Source organism: Rhamphochromis sp. 'chilingali', assembly GCF_963969265.1.
Source record: "Rhamphochromis sp. 'chilingali' genome assembly, chromosome: 17".
Taxonomy (NCBI): domain Eukaryota; kingdom Metazoa; phylum Chordata; class Actinopteri; order Cichliformes; family Cichlidae; genus Rhamphochromis; species Rhamphochromis sp. 'chilingali'.
Window position 1 is genome coordinate 14,718,170 of NC_137944.1, and position 20,881 is coordinate 14,739,050.

The following is a 20,881-nucleotide window of genomic DNA, read 5'->3' on the forward strand; positions in this document are numbered from 1 at the left end:
ACGCGCTGCTGTGGCGAAAGGGATAGGAGGGTGGGAAGGAGGGAGAGGAGAGATGGATTACAAGCAGGCCCAGCCGCTTGGAGAAGACAGGCAAACAGCGACTACGCGTGGACATGTGTGGAGAAAGCGTGGAGGGAACTGTAAATGTTTACCTGTGCAAAAGCGTCCACCTGTCCTCACATTTATCATTGTGATTCACCTTTGCCATTCTTCGTTTCGGCCTCAGGAGGAAACTGTTTTCAGGCTGGAGAAAGTTACATTTTACGTTTTATTAACTGCTTTGCACCAGCTTTTAGCCCAGTGGTTTTCAAAAAAACTATTTCTGGCATGACCCAGTTGTGAAATAAATTTTACAAAATTATAATTTTAGTTAAATAAAAAAGTAAACACAGCAACCTTTTATTAAATAATAATGCTAATGATAATAATGTAGCTGCATTTAAAAAAATATGTTACAGGAACTGCCTTTTTAAAAACCTTAATTAGGCACTATAAACAGCTAGCAGTAGTTGATATGCAGTTAGCATATAAACTAGCTTACCAAGCTAGATAGCAAAGAAAACAGGAAGAATAGAAGAATTGAATAGCCAATTTATAACGTTAATCGCATAAAGTAACAGCTGTATGTGTAAATAAGCAAACAGGGTTTTTGGGGGGGTTAGCTAAAAAGGTTATGTTGATGTTCTTGTCATAGTACTTTTTTTATTCCCCCAAAGTGAAATATTAATCATAGCTGGTGTGTTAAATCCATAAATTTAGGGTTTTCATGTAGCAAATTCACAATGGGGATGAGACTCACTCCAACAAGTCACAGTCCATGGCTGTGAAATAGTTAACACACATTATAATGTGTTAATTGGCGATTTTTAGATGTGTTGTCATTTTTGCAGAGAGCGGCAATAACTTTGCCACTCTTGCTGTTTTGTTAAGCTAATGGTCTCCTGGCTGCACAGCCTCATACTTAATGGACAAAAAAGAGAGTAAAAGAAATCTTCTAATGTTAATTTCAGCAAAACAACTAAAGGGTGTATGTGGCAAAATGTCAAACTCGTTTACTCTAAAGCGTTGTAATGAGTTATATATATTTACATGTGTCCTAGCTCCTAAAGTTATTTAATCCAACAAGTGTGAAGAAAACAGTTACTTTTCTTTTGCAGCCACTCATGGTGAACTTCAAGAATTGTTGAACTCTTTGGCGGTCGCTGCCTTTTGCAAGACTGAAATTATTCTCTGATCTAACTCAAACAGCTGCAAGCAATCGCAGGCTGGAATACGTACAGTAGGCCTATGCAAGTTGAGACTCTTGGCTTGGACACAGCATTTAAATTTTTCCATTTCTGTAATGTATAAAACTCAACAAGTATACTGGATGTTTGCTAGAGATGACTCATAACACATCACATTGTTACTGTCTGAGTTACCCAGTCTGTACAGCACCAGTACACTAGATTAATGTGAAATGAAATTTCAAAAAAAAAAAAAAAGCAGACATGATCTTTACTGGAAAGTATTTTGAATTTATATGAGATCTAATGAAATTGAAATGGCTATGCTTCCGTTTCCACTTAGTGAGTATGCAGCAGTGTCTGCACAGTTAAGATTGATGCTTTGAATTTATTTTCTATCCAGCCTTTTTGGATCTCCAGTTCAATATTTAAAACAAGACCAGCCTTAAATGCAGCATGTGCAGTATATTCTCTAAGCCAACGTTTCTTACTCTCAGTGTGTTAAGCGGAAGACACTAATCCTACTATGAAACCATAAACATCCTCAGCATGGAAACACAAGGCCAGACATGGACCTATAAAAATATATTTGCAGGTGAAATATGTGCCACCAAGGCCTCTTGCAAAAGGCCAGTCAGATAGGCATAAATCAGAGGCCTTGGATCAATGCCCTGTTTCCCATAGGCAAACTGCTGTGGCACAACACAATCAATTCTACCTCTGGATTCATAGCTCCAATTACTAAGCCTTGTTCTCTGCTACAACTATAAAAGGGGTGGTGTGTGTGTGTGTGTTGGAGGGGTCACCTGGAATCATACCCTATTTATAGTAGTTTTGGATTCAACTCAGTTCCTCTGAAATGTGCAGTGGGGCAACCGAAGCGTTTCTTTCTTTCCAGTGCTGACATCAGCTAATGCAGACACCACAGTGGCAATGGAAACAGCGTGCATTTAGTCACCCTATAATAAAGACAAAAATTGCTGATCTGGAAAAGTTAGCAGCAGGCAGAAGTCATAATTCAAAGGGCTGCTACACAGCCGGGGCATGCAGTCTAAAGGAGGGCATCAACCAGACAGACAGCTCCTGTTTCCCTCTTATCGATAGGTGTGTTAAATATATTAAAGCACCATATACTGTGTACATCTGGTTCGTGTTGCTGAAGTCAGGGCACAGTCAATTGGATTACAGTGCACGCTGTGTTGTTTAAGCAGTGATTTCACAGGAGGGTTGGGAAGGGAGGACTGAAGGAGCATATGGACTCAAGTCTTGACGCTGTATTTCCATCATTTTAAATCAGAATCAGAATCAGAATACTTTATTGATCCCTGGGGGAAATTATTTTTTGTTACAGTGCTCCATTTTAAACCAACATTAAGACAAGACAGACAATACGCTAACTAAGAATAGTACAATATATACATATACATACATACATACATACATACATACATAAGTCACTTATAAATAAATAGTTGGAAAAGAAACATGTGTAGCTGTAGCAGCAAACAGTGTGTTAAGTGGATGCGTTGTACAGGGAGATGGCCACAGGCAGGAATGATTTCCTGTGTCGTTCAGTGGTGCTTTTCGGTAATCTCAGTCTCTCACTGAACGAGCTCCTGTGACTGACCAGCATGTCATGGAGTGGGTGGGAGGTGTTATCCAACATTGTCTTTATCTTGGACAGCATCCGCCTCTCCGACACCACCTTGAGGGAGTCCAGCTCCATCCCCACAACATTGCTGGCCTTACGGATCAGTTTATTAAGTCTGTTGGCATCTGCGACCCTCAGCCTGCTCCCCCAGCATGCAACAGCATAGAGGATCGCACTGGCCACAACAGACTCATAGAAAATCCTCAGCATTTTCTGGCAGATGTTGAAGGACCTCAGTCGCCTCAAAAAATAGAGACGACTCTGGCCCTTCCTGTAAAGTGCTGTGGTGTTTTTAGCCCAGTCCAGTTTATTGTCAATGTGTACTCAAAGGTATTTATAGTCCTCCACAATGTCAACACTGACCCCCTGGATTGAAACAGGGGTCAAGTGTTTCCTGGTCTTCCTGAAGTCCACGATCAGTTCCTTGGTCTTTGCCACGTTGAGCTGCAGATGATTCTGCTCACACCACGTGACAAAGGAGTCGACCACAGCCCGGTACTCTGTCTCATCATCCCTGCTGATGCATCCAACCACCGCAGAGTCATCAGAAAACTTCTGAAGATGGCAGGTCTCTGTGCAGTGGCTTAAGTCTGTGGTGTAGAGGGTGAAGAGGAAGGGGGAGAGGACAGTCCCTGTATGTAGGGTCCCTCTTGGGGAATATTTAATGATCCATGGGAGGAAAGGAGGGTACGCATGTGTGTTAAGATTACGCACAACTGGTCAGACGAGCAATCCCACATCATCACTGAGGTGATGTATCTGAGAGTGAGTAAATGATACCAATGAAACCCCGTGCGTTTCTGTGTGTGTATTCAGGTATCCACAGACTCATCCCCTCACTCATGCATACCCTACGTAAACACAAGCAATGCTATCGATTTGATGCCGTAGCAAACCTGCTTATTTGGTGTGGGGTGGGGTAACAAACACTCACAAGCGCCCTTATTTATCAGTTAGATTGCTTTAAAAGTCACAGGACAGCAATACAAACACATTTCAGCGGCACGAGGGAGCAAGTGCCTTTTCATGAGAGCGTGTCTTTTTCAGTCGTTCATTAATCAGCTGAATTATTTATCATCTTCTAGCAGGGGGTGGGTGGGAGTTTACTGCTGAGGGACAGAGGAGCAGGAGAGAAAATGACTGTGTTGCACACTGTTGCTCACAGTTAATGTTCAGTATTTATAAGAACACAAAATTTGTATTAATTATATCTACAAGGCCTTTTTGACCTGGCTGTAAAACACGGACACACAAACGCAGGCAAACACGAAACCCAGCTTCACCTCCAACTGAAGCTACGCACTCCCCGTCAGCTGAAAATATGCTCGAGTCAGCAGAGGTAGAGCCCCCTCAGCAGAATGGTTTATTGCTGTCACATGGATCACTCTTGCTGTCCCACCATTTGCTCAGCACCTAATAAATACATTCTGAACAGCTTATTTATTCTCTGTCATTTGGAAGCTGCCTCACTTTGCTCTCTGTTAGCAGAAATCTGGTGTGAATAAATGTTTGTTTTTGGTTTCCAGGCCTTGATTTTGTTGTTTTATCACATTACATTGCAAGGGAAAAGTAGCCTGAAGTTAAAAAGTACTTCTAGGTTAAAACACAAGTACACTTAAATGCAGAAAAAATAACAATAATAATAAAGAAAAAAAAACCCTCATGGACAGCTTGTATTGTGACACCACCTTCTGACTGACACATGTAATTACAGCAAGAATTCCTATCCCATGAAACCTTAAATGAAATACATTTATTTACCTTTAGCCCAACACACAGATAATCTCAAATTTACTCCACATAAAGTTCAAGAAGCTGATTTGCTGAATTTTGCATGTTTGATCATTAAAAATTAAAATAAACCTTTAAAAGATTTTTTTCCCCATCAACTTTTCTTGCTGTACCCTTAGGTACTTAAAAGGGAAAAAAAAAATCAACAAATTAAAACCCATGCAACCTAAAATCGTTCAAAAATAGAACTTTTTATGACAAAAGATAGCTCGAAAGTACACAGCACACTTCCAAACTGAGTTTTCTCCACCTACACCGAGGAGAAGTGTGTGGATGTCAGCCACATCTTCAAAATTACTTGCACGGAAAAGGTTTAAAGCTTAAAGTTTACACAAAATTATAGTTTTTAGTTTAATAATCTACCCATATTCTCCACAGTATCACACCACTAGCAGGTTAGAAGGGGGGGGCTTCAGTGGAATCTGTCCCAGAGTGAATTTCTTAGCCTTGAACTGACTCAGTTCCTCTTCGGTCAGTTTACTCTCAGGGGAAAACAGACTATCTGACGCCCCTTCGGCAGACCCAGTTCCTGAAGTGGGCTGAGTGGCTGCTGCCCCAAATCCTCCACTTGTCTGCCCAAAAAGACTGCTGCTTCCTGTTGTCGCAGGGGCTCCAACCCTGAAACTGCTGCTTGCTCCAGTGGGGAAACTAAATCCAGAGGCAGATCCAAATCCTGACGCAGGTGCTGGTTTGTCCGTGGTGGTAGAGGCGAAGGAGAAACTTGAAGCTGAAGGTGTAGAGGAGGACGCAGTGCCGAACCCAGAGGGAGGCTGTGTGGGAGCTGCTAAGATGTCACCAAAACCTGTTGAAGATGACTGTGTGGCTGCAGAGCCAAATCCACTATTTGAAGCAGAAAAGCTGAAACCGCTGGCCTGGGCTGGTGCACCAAAATCTGCAGGAACAGAAGGACTTAGAGTTATCATGGAGTGATGGATAATTTTATAAAATACCTTTTATTATGAAATTCTGAAAACCTATACTTTGATTAATTTAGTGCTAAAATACTAAACTACATGCAGTCTCTGTAAAATCTGCTCAAGCATCATAACTCATTAGAAATGGGAAGTACCTTCAAAAAAGAAAGACAGTTTATGATTCAATGAAGAAATCGTTAATCTTTACCTTTGCTTCCAAAGCTGGAGATTGAGGATCCAAATCCAGTTGCTGTTGTCGAACCAAACCCACCTGAAGATCCCTGAGGTGCGGCACCATTTAATTCTGCAAGCTACAATGAAAACAAATGAAGTAAAAAAAGAAAAAAAAAAAAAAAACCACTGAATTAAAAGCCCCAAAACAGACAGGAGCAATGCTAGTGTCAAATCAGAACGTCAGCATTAAATCTAAACCAGGTGTTCGATACGTTCAAAGAGTAGAAGGAAACTTTATTAAACGAAAATGTATTCTGACATTTCCATTGCTGCACACTGCTGACATGCACACCTAATGGCAAAAATCTAAACACATCTTCTCAGTGCTGTTTGGTTTTCACGTCTCATTAGGGACCAGTTATGGACTCTGGAATTGTAACAAATGATCTAAAGTTGGGAAGCGATGTTTGTGAGGATCTGTGTGTCTTACCAGTGCCGCACGAGTGGCTGGATTCATAATCTTCAATTCCTGGACTCTGTTTTTCCACTGACTGAGCAGCTGATTGATGCCATTCATCTAAGCACAGACAAGAGGAATTTCTTATACTCTTAGAAATACTTAAACACATTTAACCTTTTGCCTTCCGATATTAAATTAGAGCTTGATTATAATAATCAAGCCCATGTAACAAAAAGACTTGGGGCCATGCTTCTATCCACGACGAAGATGTGATACCGCGGAAGCACTAGCTGGTAGTCGGGCCGTACGCGTGTCTTTGTGGATTATGTTCAACTGCACTAAGTCCGCTTGTAGTCGAAAAACAAACAGGCAAACATTTATTTCCACAGTTTTGAAATACAGTGACCCGTTTGAATGTTCCTGTACACTGCAAACACAGTAAGAAACTGTTTTTCTCCACAGCTAGTTAAAGCCCCCGTAGCTCCACACTGCCCGTCGCGAACGTTCCCCCCGTGCACAGTTACCGTGTGTTAAAGGAACAGTACGTAAAAATTAAATAAGGCAAGAAAATACAATTTAACTGTAAATCTTACGCTAAAGAAATTATAAAGTAAAAACTGAAATTCCCCATTATCTTACACTTATCCTTATCCAAAATGATTCAAATTATTAACAAATATACACTCTGTGCAATCTGAGTAAACTAAGAGATGATTAGACCTTTATCCTATACAAGATGAATACTGACCCAAAGCCAAACAGACATGACATTACTAAGGAACACTACACTTACGTAGCCCTGCAGATCTCCTGAAGGTCTTGTGGAGTAGTATTCCAGCCGGAGCTCTTCAGGGGAGAGGTCAGTGAAACCTGTAGTCAAAACATAGGAAACATGTTCAGGTCCAGTGTTTCAGTTTTTAAAAATATACATTTAAAATGAAAAATCTCATACACACCAGATACAAGTGTCTTGAAGCTATAATAACACGAGAATCCCCACTGGCCAGACTTCTCCCAAACATCCATGTCCATCTGAATAACTTCCCTGGATAACAAATATGACAATGATTTCCTTACGACTGATAAAAAAAATTTGTTTAAAAAAAAAAAAAAAAAGAACATTATGTTTTCTCATAAAGACTCACAGTTTTTTGTCGTCGTCTTCATCACCAACTGTTCCTCCCGCTGGCCTTCCTCCCCCCCTGCTTCCCCTGTCAAAGGTGCTGGGAGTATTAAGAGCTGAAAATCTGTTTTGACTTGAGAAACTAAAGTCGGAGCTCTTCACATTTTCTCTTCGCCCTCCACCACCACCACCACCTCCTCCTCCCCCTCCCCCACCTCCTCCATGACCCCAGTCGTCACTTCCGTGAGAAGAGAAGGATGAAGGCTGGATGTAGTTTCCTTTTTGCTGGGAAGGATTCACCCAGACTCTGTTTCCAAACCCTGGAATCAAAATACAAACCAGTGTCACAAAGCATTACAAATTGTGTAAAATACACTCCATAGTGCATCATCATTATTAACCAATTTTAATCCTTGTTTAAATCACTTTATTAGCTCTCTGGATAGCTTTATCCTCAACTTTCTGCTTTACTGAAAGCTGGTTGTCTGCTTTACATTCATTTATTTGATAACCACCATGAGGTCTCATGAAGTGGTAACATGAAATTAAATTGCTGTTGTTTAGCACACACCTGACCTTTGTAAAATATGTATTTGTTTCTAGTATAACTGCATTGGAAAAGAAACTACGACACAGTAACATTACCCATCCCTCCTATACTAAATGTGCATTCATGTGGCTTCAGAATAACAGGAAAACCTCTTCTGTGATGCCCATTCAAGTTTGGGAAAAATAAAAAAATAAAAAACCCATATGCCAAGTTGTTGACATACTTAAAACTTAACAGAGTTGATATTTTTGACTGGGCCCCGTGCTATGAAGTGAATTCAACATACTCAGGCTACCCTTCCATTTCTAAATAAGCTAGCATGACGGGGACACACCCCAGTAAGAAGTGAACCACAGTTGAAAATCCAGGGTTAACTCCATGGTTAAGTTACCTAGATAAGCACAATCTCAGCCCACTGTTCAAATACCCTACCCACGAAGCAAACTTAATTTGCCTACAATTCAGTGGAACAGTAAAGGAAGGCTAACAAAAGCTAGCTAAGAGAGCGAAAACATCACACGAAGAATGCTAAAGAAACTGAAAGTACGTTTAGATGAATGTTAACTTATCAAAGACGTTACCTCCACCTCCACTTCTGGGCTGTTGCTGACCAGAGGAGCGGTTGCTGTAGTTGTTGTTATATCCTCCACCACCTCCTCCTCCTCCTCCTCTGCTTCCTCCTCTTGGGTGCTCATTCCAACATTTTTCGCCGTAACGACAGCGGCCCTGAAGAAAGAAGTTGCACACAGGCATTTCCAAAAGGTGCTAAAGGCGTCTTTTAGAGCGCAAAAACACCACTTCCACTCGGCAATATTTTCTGGCCGTGTCTGAACTGCGGTCGCACGAGATTTACGTCACCACTCGTCCCACGTGGTCTTTTTTTTCGGGTGGGATTCTTTTTTTTTTTAAATTTCTTTACCAGATAATTTCTCTATCAGATATTTTTTAATTTTAACAAAAGTTATATAATAATATAAAATAATAATATTAATAACAAGAAATTAAATAATCATATTAAATTAAAAACACATTTTATTTCATTTTTTGTAATTTAACCTTTACCAAAGGAAAAACAAATCTGTATTTTTATTTTATTTTATTTGACCAAAATGTAAGGAGAAGAAACTACAGATACCTGAAAATTGTAGTAGTATTAGTATTTGTACTTGGTAAAGTATGGTAAAGTCCTTGGTAAATGTTGTTAAATAATGTCACAACTACTAATAACTCACTCAGCTACTAACTTATAAGATCTTATTAAACATGACTCAGCTAAAATAATCACTTCTAAAATGTAAATTACAGCTACAGCATGATGTGTAATAATGTTAAAGTTAAAAGTGATTTAATGTTTGTAAGACCTTAGAATATTTAATCATTATTAAATATTTGCACAAACTCTGACTAAAATCCAAGATACACCTTTCATCACGCCTTTGGGGTTTGGAATCTCAGAGTTGGAGAAACTTTTTGAACCTATGAAAAAAAGCACACTGAAGATGTCAAACACTTTCTTACCTACAGTTTGTAGCTGTCAGTAAATAGTAACCTTAAAAGCTATGGTGGAACTATAAGAAAGTTACGGTGCTTACTGTAATGTAAAAAAAATAAGTAAACACTAATTTAAGATAATTAGAAATGGTGTAAATAATCTGTATCGATACCTCACTGATACACAGCGACTACACCACACTCGTTCTTAATTTCCAAAAATGTAAATGTAAAAGATGATCATTTATAGTTTTCAATACAGAAATCCCCCAATGCACTACTTTCTCTAAACGTGTACAATAAAATGTAGCTTGCATCACATTTATTTTTCTATGGAGGACACAATTCACAGAAAATATAAAAGTTTTATTTTTGCTTTCCGTGTTATCAAAATGATATACTTTGATACAGACAACTACATGCAAAACACTTTCTTTGAAAGCCCAGTAATATAGTCTTTCTTAACAATAAATTAGAAAGTAAGTACCAGTAAGGTCATGAGAAAAGGAATGTCATAAAAACATATAGTTCATATATGAAAACACACGATCTTCTTAATAAAAGCTCTACTTTTTAAAAATGTCAATACTGTATTTTATAGTGTAGCTTGTTTTAACAAAGTCTGGTCTTCAAGAGAATATTAAAAATAAAGCTTTCTTTAAGTAAAAAAAAAAGTTTAATGCTATTTTGATTATTAAGATGAGCAGCAATACAATGCCGTACCATTTAAAATTAAAAATCCTTGCATGAATTGGCATGTAGCATGTTTTTCACCACATAGATATGGAAAGGCTAGTTGTTTTACATACCATAGGCATGGAACAAACTTCGATTTTTTTATGTTAATTGAAAAGCTTAAAATTGCAGAAGTGTAGAGCTGCCAGCCAGGCAAAAGAAAAACAGAGCTATATTACGTTATGACATGAAAAATCTAAAAATATACTTTTGTTGTTTGTTACATATATTTTAATGTTAGTACAATATCCTTTTTTACGTTTGAATAACATAATATCACGTTATTACAATATACATAATTATCACGTTTGTACAATATAATATTTATATTGTACGAACGTAAACGGTTTTTTGTTATAACGTGATAATTATGTTTATTGTAATAACATGATATTATGTTGTTCAAATGTGAAAGATATATTGTACAAACATATAAAGTATATTGTTAGATCAATAAACGTTTCACGTTATAATGTGATATAGCTCTATTTTTCTTTTCCCTGGGTGGCAGCTCAACGCTTCTGTATAAAATCATCAACATGTAAACATTTCTTGAGCTGAGAAATTTGAACTACCTTTAGCTTAATCGCCTTTCAAGTGATCCCTGGTTAGTAAATTTTCTAAACGATGAGATTTACTAAAAAATTTAAAAAAAACTGTGTACCAAAAACTAGCAGATAAGAACGTCTGGATTGAACTTGTAGGACAGATTACTGTAAGGCAGTTGTCTCGAACTCAAGTCCTCCAGGGCCGCTGTCCTGAAAAGTTTCCATGTGTCCCTGTTGCAACACACATGAATACATCATTAGCAAGACTCTATAGAAACAATTCAGCCATGTGATTCATGTTACAGTAGCTCATGAGTGAATGAACCTGGTTCAATAAAAGTACTTTTAGAAGTACATTTTTCCAAACACTTATACTTGAGTAGGGTTATGGGTTGCCACTTCAGCATGCAATCAAGTTCTATACTCTTGCTAATGACCTACTAATTTTATTCGGGTGTGTTGCAACAGGGACACATGTAAAAGTTTCAGGACACCAGCCCTCAAGGACTGGAGTTCGAGACCCCTGCTAAGGTGTCTAATCAAACTCTGTGAAAAGTAAGAAAATGAAACAATATATCATATCAGGGCTTCCCCACAATATATCAAATCCTCCTTCAATTAATCACTATCTATCAATATATATTTCTTTTTTTCAAAATACATGTTATACAATGTTTGTTTTAGATAATAAAAACATATTTCTGAAAAAAAAAATTTCCCCTGCTCTGTAATAAATCTAAAGCAATGTTTTAAAAGTAATAATGATAATAATATGAAAAAGTCTTGTAACAAACGATAGCAAGCTTACATGTAATAAGATTTTAAAATAAAAAAAGAAATGGTGCAAATACAATCAATAAAAAAGGAGAGGGAGTGCACACTCAGGCACTACAACTATTAAAGTGCATTGCAGAGCAAACACAATCCATGGATGCTGAGGAAGAGGACCACTGGTAGGACTCCTGCATTATCTCTGGTTTCCATCCACAGGAGGTCAGCGTCTCTTCTTAGCATCACACTGGCAGAGGAAAGTAACTGCTCTGCCAGCTGAAAGGCCTGGTTATCCTGCAGCAGGGCAGGAAGAGACTGAATGTTGAGAACATCGCTGCTCTTTAGCTTGCACACCTGGGGAGATAGGTAGGTGGATCAGTGGACAAGTTTTTTGTTGCAAAATGTTGGTTTACAGATTCAAATTCTACTTTCCTCAAAGAACTAAAATAAAGAAAGATGAAATGGTTTAATAAATACTATAAATTTATGTCATAACATTAGATATAGAGCTAAAACCTCATAATTGGTTGTAGTTAGCTTAGCATAGCTAGCCTGGTTAAAGCAGCCACCAGAAAGTCACAAGGAATTTTGGGGGGTAAAAAATACATAAAGTAGAAATATTATTATTAATTGAACTTTAGAAGGTCAGATAGGTGTGTATTTTGACACCTCTGGAACAGAGATAGGCTAGCTAGTTCCCCGTTTATACTAAGCTAAACAGGTGCTTGTCATGTTTAGAGATGTAAAATTTATTTTTAATACATAGTTTTCTTTTGTGTGTGAGTGTGTTCTACGTAAATATTGAATTATTGAAATAACTCAACCACCAATGTACTAATCATGGTACCAATCATTACCAACAATGTGTACTAAACTGAAACAAGTTAGCTAACCAGCATGTTGAAAGCCTGCAGAAAGTCAGGAGCGCTCTTGCTCAGAAGTTCCAGAGTTTCTTTGGGCAACTCTATAAAAACATTAAACAGAACACATGATGAGGTTAAACCCACTAAAAAAAAAAAAAAAATCTGCAGCACTGCTTTGTATGCTGAGCTTTTTTTTGTCTGTAACTTCCTCTTACCTTCCATGGCACTGACCAACAGGTGCGCTGCATTTAGGGTGCTTTCAGTGGGACTCTCTGCACTGGGCTGCTCTTCTTTTGGGGTCCCATTGTGTATTTCATTGCTACACAAATCTTCAAGCTGACATAGAAAAAGGGCTTCAGATTAGAAGGAAAAATAAACATTTTGGGATGCTGTGGTTACACATTTATTCACACAACCGCAAGACAGACTATTTTAGCCGACTGGCTAGTGGTCACCACGAAGATAAGATAAGATAAGATAAGATAAGATAAGATAAGATAAGATAACCTTTATTAGTCCCACACGTGGGAAATTTGTTTTGGTCTACAGGGCATTACCAGTTTCACTCACCACAAGCTGCAGATATGACAGAGCAGCACTGTCATTCAGAGTTTCTTGGAGCTTCTTGAATAAAGCCCATTGGGTCGGCTGGGGGAGCTTTGCCAGAGGAGAAAGGACTTTTTCCTGCGATTCTGCAACAAACCAGAAGATACTGTTTGTTTATTATCGATTATTATAACCATGTGACTGCTGTTCTTTCATATTGTCATAATCATTTTTTTAGGTATTACAGCTAGTTTTAGTGGCAGTGTTTACTACTGAGGAAAGTCAGCTCAGCTATAATGTTTGAGAATAAACCACAAAATGCAACGGCATAGGCAACGTTTCAGTGAGACGGATAAAATAACAGTTGTATTTGGGACAAAAAGGAACCTTCCTCGGTTTGCCATAAGTCTACTGTGTTTCATTTGTTATATTTTTTTCCATCAACAAGTAATTGTGTGAATGTATGAATGAAGGGACAAACCATTATGAAGTGCAATAAGGGGGGCTTTCTGTGGAACCTTCTGCTCGTTGCACTTTCCATCCACTGTGTCGAAGCAATCATCAGAAGGCCAGGACCTCGAGATGGAGTCTGACTCAAAGCCTCCAATTGCACCAGGTTGTAGACATATGTCTGAAAAATACAGAAAACATTATAAACACATGGGCAAACACATATCACACACAAATGTTATCTGATTATTGAGTGTGTAAACAGAAGAACTTACTGTTGCTATTCTATCCTCTAACCATGTTTGGCTATCTATCACTAACACTTCTATTCCCAACATTTTATTTTCCCTTTCAAAGCATCTAAGTCAAGAAGAATAACTGCTCTTTATAGTGCGGCTTCCATGTATGGGTGTAATATAGTGTGTCCTATCTGATACACACATACACACACACATAGCAGCAGCAAAATGGCTGGACAGGAGATGGTAAACTGAGATAAAACTAGAAAAATTTACATTTCCTGCGAAAATGCTGTGTGGATGCCTTAACGCTGAAGTTGTCTGCTGAAAAAGCTGAAAAAGTTGAAAACTTGCAAAAAGTTATATGGCGGTGAAGAAACTGAAAATTCTGCTGAAAACAGGTGAAGAAGCAGAAAATTTTTGCTGAAAAGTGGTGAAAAGCCAAAAATTCTACTGAAAGGGGTAAAGACGGAGAAATTTTTGCTGGCCCTCCTGGTCTCAAGGCGGCTACTCATCTCACTGAGCCAAACTTATTCTCACAAAGAAGAGGTGGAGAGCCTGACAAATCTGCTGAAATGAGCAGGAGCTGCTGAGAATTGTGCTGATAAGAGGTGAAAAGGCTGAAAACTTTGCAGAAGAGGTGAATAAGCAGAATTTGGGCTGAAAAGAGGTTAATGAGCAGAATTTCTGCTGAAAAAAGTTTTTTTCTGAAAACAGTAGAAAAAACTGAAAAATTTGCTGAAAAGGGGTGAAAAGGCTGAAATTTGTGTTGAAAAGAGTTAAAAAAGTTTAACTGTTAACTTAAAGAAATGTTACCATAAGCGGGATTTGAACCCGGGCCTCCCAGTCTGAGAACGGCATCTCATCTCACTGAGCTAAAACACAGGTCAACCTGGCGAGGAAAATCAGTGACCCCACTGACAATGTGGAAGAAATGGGCAAAAAATATTGCAAAAAATTTTTTCAATATCTCAAAAGTATAGAAGTTATGAGCACCAAAAGTCATAGGACCCATTAGCAGAAACAGCAGAATTTTTAAAAGTTTGAACAGTGAAAATTGGCTGAAAACTGAGGGAGTAGTTAAGTGCCAAAAAACGTACGGAAGCAACTAGATTATAGTGGAATAAAGAATAAAGAGAAACAGGAACTCAATAGTGTGGATGCCTTTGAGGCATCCACACAATAAAAGATTACCCTCTTCATAAGTAGATGGCAGCTACATGTGTTACTATAATTACAACAACACCTGACGAGCATGTACACCCTCATTAACCTCTCCTGTCTCTAACAGCAGTACAATACCTGTAAGCGAGCATTTCATCCGTGGCAGGGGAAATGGCCAGAGGACAAAAAGACTGATAAGACTGTTGATTGAATACAACCTGCATCATTGCTTCATTGTTGTAAATACTACCGCTGCCATCTTGGAGGCTGCTGTAGGATAGTTGTCGGAAGCTCACCTGGGCATTCCAGGCAATATAAGCTAGCCCCAAGAGGAAACTAAAAAAATGAAGCCAACATGGAGTCCCAGTTTCTAAAGTTGCACTTGAGGCTAGTTCCAAACATGAGTCAATCCCTATAGACTGCCATTATAATCACACAAATATCAGCAGGGTAACTTCAGGCCATTGAAGCAAACACCTATGTGTGTTTAATCAAAGCAGAGACCGTAGAAAAGCTATGATATCCATTTAAAACCTTTGCCACACACAGCAGCAGTTTTTCAGTGATTTGGTTGTATGCTTGGTAAGTGAGATCACACCAGAATGTTAAAGTGATATTGTCATTCTCACATTCATAACCACACATGTGGTTTACCACACACACTCTCACTCACACACACTCACAGTATTGTCCGTCTTTTTTAACCTCCAGTTCCAGGATGCTGTACGCGATGACTGTACCAGAGGGGATCTCCACAGAAACATCGCTGTCTATCTCAATGCTGTTGCTGTCCTTCACACACACCTGGGAGCACACATATACAGGGAGTGCAGAATTATTAGGCAAGTTGTATTTTTGAGGAATAATGTTATTATTGAACAACAACCATGTTCTCAATGAACCCAAAAAACTCATTAATATCAAAGCTGAATGTTTTTGGAAGTAGTTTTTAGTTTGTTTTTAGTTTTAGCTATTTTAGGGGGATATCTGTGTGTGCAGGTGACTATTACTGTGCATAATTATTAGGCAACTTAACAAAAAACAAATATATACCCATCCATCCATCCATTCGCTTCCGCTTATCCTTTTCAGGGTCGCGGGGGGCGCTGGAGCCTATCCCAGCTGTCATAGGGCGAAAGGCGGGGTACACCCTGGACAGGTCGCCAGTCTGTTGCAGGGCTCAAATATATACCCATTTCAATTATTTATTTTTACCAGTGAAACCAATATAACATCTCCACATTCACAAATATACATTTCTTTTTCTTTTTTTTTTCTTTTTTTTTTCTTTTTTTTTTTAAAGAATCACGGTGTTGCAATGGCCCAGTCAAAGTCCGGACCTTAACCGGATTGAAATGCTGTGGTGGGACTTCAAAAGAGCTGTGCAAAATGAAATGAAGCAATGTTGTAGGCCAGAATTCCTTCACAGAAACATGAGCAACTGGTAACGTGTCTCACGGTGTTGTGGAGACAACTTGATAACTTGTGATATACAAGCTATTAAATCATGCAAAATATGCAGTTTTTTACAGACAAGAAGGAGAACAAGAAAAACAATGGTCTACTATCTGTAAGAGGTTATATAATTCCTTTAAATATTTAATATTTTAGACATAAATTTCCAAAAGCAATTATTATTTTACAATAAGAGGAAGAAGTGAAGCAATGCAAGGCAGTGATACTGACTAAACTCCAGTTGCTTCTCCTGAACACAGATTACGAGATATTTGTCGAGTTATGACATTAATGTTTGCACAGCATTTACCACTCAGAGGGCAATATACATTTCTGACATTCAAAAACAAAACAAAAACAAATCAGCGACCAATATAGCCACCTTGCTTTGCAAGGACACTCAAAAGCCTGCCATCCATGGATTCTGTCAGTGTTTTGATCTGTTCACCATCAACATTGCGTGCAGCAGCAACCACAGCCTCCCAGACACTGTTCAGAGAGGTGTACTGTTTTCCCTCCTTGTAAATCTCACATTTGATGATGGACCACAGGTTCTCAATGGGGTTCAGATCAGGTGAACAAGGTGGCCATGTCATTAGTTTTTCTTCTTTTATACCCTTTCTTGCCAGCCACGCTGTGGAGTACTTGGACGCGTGTGATGGAGCATTGTCCTGCATGAAAATCATGTTTTTCTTGAAGGATGCAGACTTCTTCCTGTACCACTGCTTGAAGAAGGTGTCTTCCAGAAACTGGCAGTAGGACTGGGAATTGAGCTTGACTCCATCCTCAACCCGAGAAGGCCCCACAAGCTCATCTTTGATGATACCAGCCCAAACCAGTACTCCACCTCCACCTTGCTGGCGTCTGAGTCGGACTGGAGCTCTCTGCCCTTTACCAATCCAGCCACGGGCCCATCCATCTGGCCCATCAAGACTCACTCTCATTTCATCAGTCCATAAAACCTTAGAAAAATCAGTCTTGAGATATTTCATGGCCCAGTCTTGACGTTTCAGCTTGTGTGTCTTGTTCAGTGGTGGTCGTCTTTCAGCCTTTCTTACCTTGGCCATGTCTCTGAGTATTGCACACCTTGTGCTTTTGGGCACTCCAGTGATGTTGCAGCTCTGAAATATGGCCAAACTGGTGGCAAGTGGCATCTTGGCAGCTGCACGCTTGACTTTTCTCAGTTCATGGGCAGTTATTTTGCGCCTTGGATTTTCCACACGCTTCTTGCGACCCTGTTGACTATTTTGAATGAAACGCTTGATTGTTCGATTATCACGCTTCAGAAGCTTTGCAATTTTGAGACTGCTGCATCCCTCTGCAAGATATCTCACTATTTTTGACTTTTCTGAGCCTGTCAAGTCCTTCTTTTGACCCATTTTGCCAAAGGAAAGGGAGTTGCCTAATAATTATGCACACCTGATATAGGGTGTTGATGTCATTAGACCACACCCCTTCTCATTACAGAGATGCACATCACCTAATATGCTTAATTGGTAGTAGGCTTTCGAGCCTATACAGCTTGGAGTAAGACAACATGCATGAAGAGGATGATGTGGACAAAATACTCATTTGCCTAATAATTCTGCACTCCCTGTACACACACATATAGGATTGATTAGAGGAAGGCTGACTGATTTCTTTTTTTCTTATATTTTGGGGGGTGCATAAACAGAATTTCACAAATTTATGGCGATCAAACTACAAAATAAGACATATGCTGATAATAATTTACCTGATAGAATTATTGAAAACTCTCATGGCATCATGACTAAAAAAGCTTTTAAGAGGCCTACCTTAACCGAACTCCCCAGCATGCCAACCAGCCCGAGCACCCCTTGAAAGGTGCACTCTTCCACTTTTGTCTGGGTGATGGAACAGGGGCTGGTGGTGAAGATCCTCTCCTTCACTAGCCCCACCACCTCAGCCCGCTTCTCTATCTGCCTCACCAGCACGTGCTGCATGTCCACCGACCTGATATGAAGAGAAGCTGGTGTTAATGGTTTGAGACAGACTGATTGACAAATGGAAAATGACACCACGCCGCTGTGGTCTGAGGTGTTTAGCATGTGATGCCTGAAGTCCACATTTATAAGGAGTTCATTACATCACCATTGATGACCTCATCTCCTTAATCTTTGATTACAACCTGTATATGTGAAAGCAGTTTTTAAAAATAAAATAAAAAGCTTTTAAAATATTACATCATACCTGTTGTCCGAGTCAAGTAATAGCTTCTTCACATTCACCTCCTCTTTCTTCAGCTGGCCAAAACATGACTGGAGCTTGGTAGTGCCACGCCCCTCCAGTCTGATACTTGCAGAGCCGGCTTCGGGGCCCAGATCACTAGCAAGTTTAGCTCCATATGTCCCCTTGTAGGTCAAGAATTCTGACTCTGACACTCCTGCAAAAACACAAGGTGTTACCCCGATATCAGCTTTGTTGAAATGTGTCTGGGAACTCACATGCACGACATTTTTCCTGTAACAACTTAAGTTTGAATCTGCACACCTACCCGGGATGAGCTCCTTGTCACCCAGCAACAAGTCGCCGAGAGTGAAATCTGTTGGTTGGTACCTGGGTCTCTGCCAAAACCAGCGCTTGCGTTTGATCACGAGGGCCATGGGAACCAGTTTGTGAGAGTCATTTACTCGAGAGACGTGGATGAGAAGTCCTTCGGGGTCAATCTCACGGACGAAGTTGGCAGTGGCCTTGGAAAACATGACTCCAGAAGATGAGCACCACAGACAGCTGGAAGAGAAAGAAATTAAAGGTTTCAGCTTGGGCTTAATTTCTCTCCAACAGCAACCCTAATGTGTTTTATTTAAATATCTAAACAACTGTAGGTGATTTCCAGTTGGTATTCTCTCCAGCTCTCTACCCTTGATTGTTTATGAGTGACTGAGAGGCCTGTGTGTGTGTGTGTGTGTGTGTGGGGGGGGGGGGTTAACCCCCAAATAGCAAGAAATCAGTGACTCATCGGACATAGAGGAAGTCCCCTGGATGTTAGGATACAACTTTAACAACAAAAACATGAGTGCACACAGACACCAAGGTCCACTAATACTGCAGTCTCAGTTTTCATTGTTTAAATATTCACAATATTTGGATGTACAATAAAGAGGGGAGGGGAGTTTGGAGGAGAAGGCTGCGCAGCATTAGATGGTAGAGGAATGTTACATAAAAGAAGATGATGGAGCTCAGGCTTTTGAAAACTATCCTCATGAATAAAATGTAAGAATGTTCAACTTCGCCGTTGAAGATTAAGGCAAACTAACCATGACTTGACATAGATTCACTGTGTTGAGTCACTTGGGTTAAATTATTAAGCAGCTGCCGTAATGTCACCTGGGACTGTCCTTTAACCCCAAACTCGCACTGTAAAAGCTCACATTCTGAATATTTCATGTTTCTTTTGTTTAGTGTGTTCTGAACCAAGGAAACAAGGGGCATAAAAGGAATAACTGTCACATGCAGTAGATAGATAGATAGATAGATAGATAGATAGATAGATAGATAGATAGATAGATAGATAGATAGATAGATAGATAGATAGATAGATAGATAGATAGATAGATAGATAGATAGATAGATAGATAGATAGATAGATAGATTTTCTATAGTAATGTAATGTGTCGATGAGCATAACCAGACGCTTTAGGTTGCTAAAGTTGGACTCTGACAGTCCTGTTTTCGGCTCAGGCTCCACGACCACCCCCATACACACGTGTGCCAGCCCATTTCCCGGTGTTGTGCCAAAAAGTGATTGTCTGCCAAAAACTGATTTCCGGTATTTGCCAAAAAGCGATTGCTCATATTTAAAGTGCTATAAGTAACTTGTTGGGCTATAATATGTTAAACATATGTCAAATGCATCCCTTATGGATGACATAAAGTCATCTTGAGCCACAAACAACATTCGTGTAACAAGATACAAGCCGCAATCAGTTTTTGGCAGCGACTTTTATATAACCTTTATTTATGCAGTAAAAAAAATCTCATTAACATTAAAAATGTATTTTGTAAGAGTAAGTTGCCCAACAGGACAGCAGAAACGGCAGCAAATATTACAATAGTTCTGTAAAAATATTTTAAGTGGGGATAAAGGACCGGATTGGTTATAATGTAAGTACAAGTTGTAAAGATACTTAAAAAACAGATAATTTTTTAATTCTTTATGTAACCCCTTTGTATCCCCTGTTCACTGAAGTCTATTTACGAACATACGTAAAGATATTACACATAAAAAATACACAGAAACACTGGAAATCAGTTTTTGGCAGACAATCACTTTTTGGCACAACACCTCCGGCAGCCCACTTTTTCCAGTTCAAGCTTTCAAGCTACAGTAGCTGGGGCCGCGCACGAGCTGGCGTAATGAGTGAGGTCAATTGCGCACGAGCCTCAAGACGCATGACTTGGATGAATTTAAAGGGAGCCGGAGACTCAAAAATACTTTGACCGCAAAATAACAACACAGGTTGGGACAGTGAAACCATTCTTAGTCTCGTCATCGCACAGAAACACAGACTGACACGCAGTAGCCAATAAATAAAGTTTTTACCTTTCTCAGAGTTGACAGTCAGTAACGAAATGTGACCGATGATGACGTAAAAAATAAAATCCAAAAGTAGTCCTTTGGCTTTCTAAGTGAAAGTTCACACACAGCTATTTGAGCAAATGACGAAACTGTGAAGCAAATCCCCGAAAGACAGCACTGTCCGGGAGAA

The 20,881-nt window shown here is 39.4% G+C and overlaps 2 protein-coding genes across 2 annotated transcripts; both read right to left on the reverse strand.

Annotated features, from left to right (window-relative positions):
• Positions 1-4,149: 4,149 nt before the first annotated feature.
• On the reverse strand, positions 4,150-8,747 carry nup42 (nucleoporin 42). The gene is made up of 7 exons (XM_080862726.1): positions 8,471-8,747; positions 7,362-7,659; positions 7,173-7,261; positions 7,010-7,086; positions 6,247-6,333; positions 5,791-5,893; positions 4,150-5,560 (listed from the first exon to the last, which is right to left on the reverse strand). The coding sequence occupies exons 1-7, from the start codon at positions 8,640-8,642 to the stop codon at positions 5,049-5,051; spliced, it is 1,338 nt and encodes a 445-aa protein (XP_080718852.1). The 5' UTR covers positions 8,643-8,747; the 3' UTR covers positions 4,150-5,048.
• A 901-nt stretch (positions 8,748-9,648) lies between these two features.
• On the reverse strand, positions 9,649-20,881 carry LOC308384860 (gasdermin-E-like). Its single transcript, XM_080863491.1, has 10 exons — positions 20,716-20,881; positions 18,667-18,902; positions 18,363-18,555; positions 17,948-18,125; positions 15,380-15,500; positions 13,325-13,474; positions 12,868-12,989; positions 12,513-12,633; positions 12,328-12,398; positions 9,649-11,788 (listed from the first exon to the last, which is right to left on the reverse strand). Exons 2-10 carry the CDS (start codon positions 18,872-18,874, stop codon positions 11,561-11,563), a joined length of 1,392 nt encoding a protein of 463 aa, XP_080719617.1. The 5' UTR covers positions 18,875-18,902; positions 20,716-20,881; the 3' UTR covers positions 9,649-11,560.

What these genes read in the sequence shown, in the direction of transcription:
- nup42 (XM_080862726.1), bottom strand. Translation starts at nt 8,642, where the DNA reads ATGCCTGTGTGCAACTTCTTTCTTCAGGGCCGCTGTCGTTACGGCGAA. An exon ending in CAGGAGATCTGCAGGGCTAC is followed by an intron (nt 6,334 to 7,009) that starts GTAAGTGTAGTG and finishes GTCTGTGCTTAG; the next exon opens with ATGAATGGCATCAATCAGCT. An exon ending in CAGCCACTCGTGCGGCACTG is followed by an intron (nt 5,894 to 6,246) that starts GTAAGACACACA and finishes TTTTCATTGTAG; the next exon opens with CTTGCAGAATTAAATGGTGC.
- LOC308384860 (XM_080863491.1), bottom strand. Translation starts at nt 18,874, where the DNA reads ATGTTTTCCAAGGCCACTGCCAACTTCGTCCGTGAGATTGACCCCGAA. An exon ending in GTTGGTCAGTGCCATGGAAG is followed by an intron (nt 12,399 to 12,512) that starts GTAAGAGGAAGT and finishes ATGTTTTTATAG; the next exon opens with AGTTGCCCAAAGAAACTCTG. An exon ending in TGCAGGCTTTCAACATGCTG is followed by an intron (nt 11,789 to 12,327) that starts GTTAGCTAACTT and finishes CTATCTCCCCAG; the next exon opens with GTGTGCAAGCTAAAGAGCAG.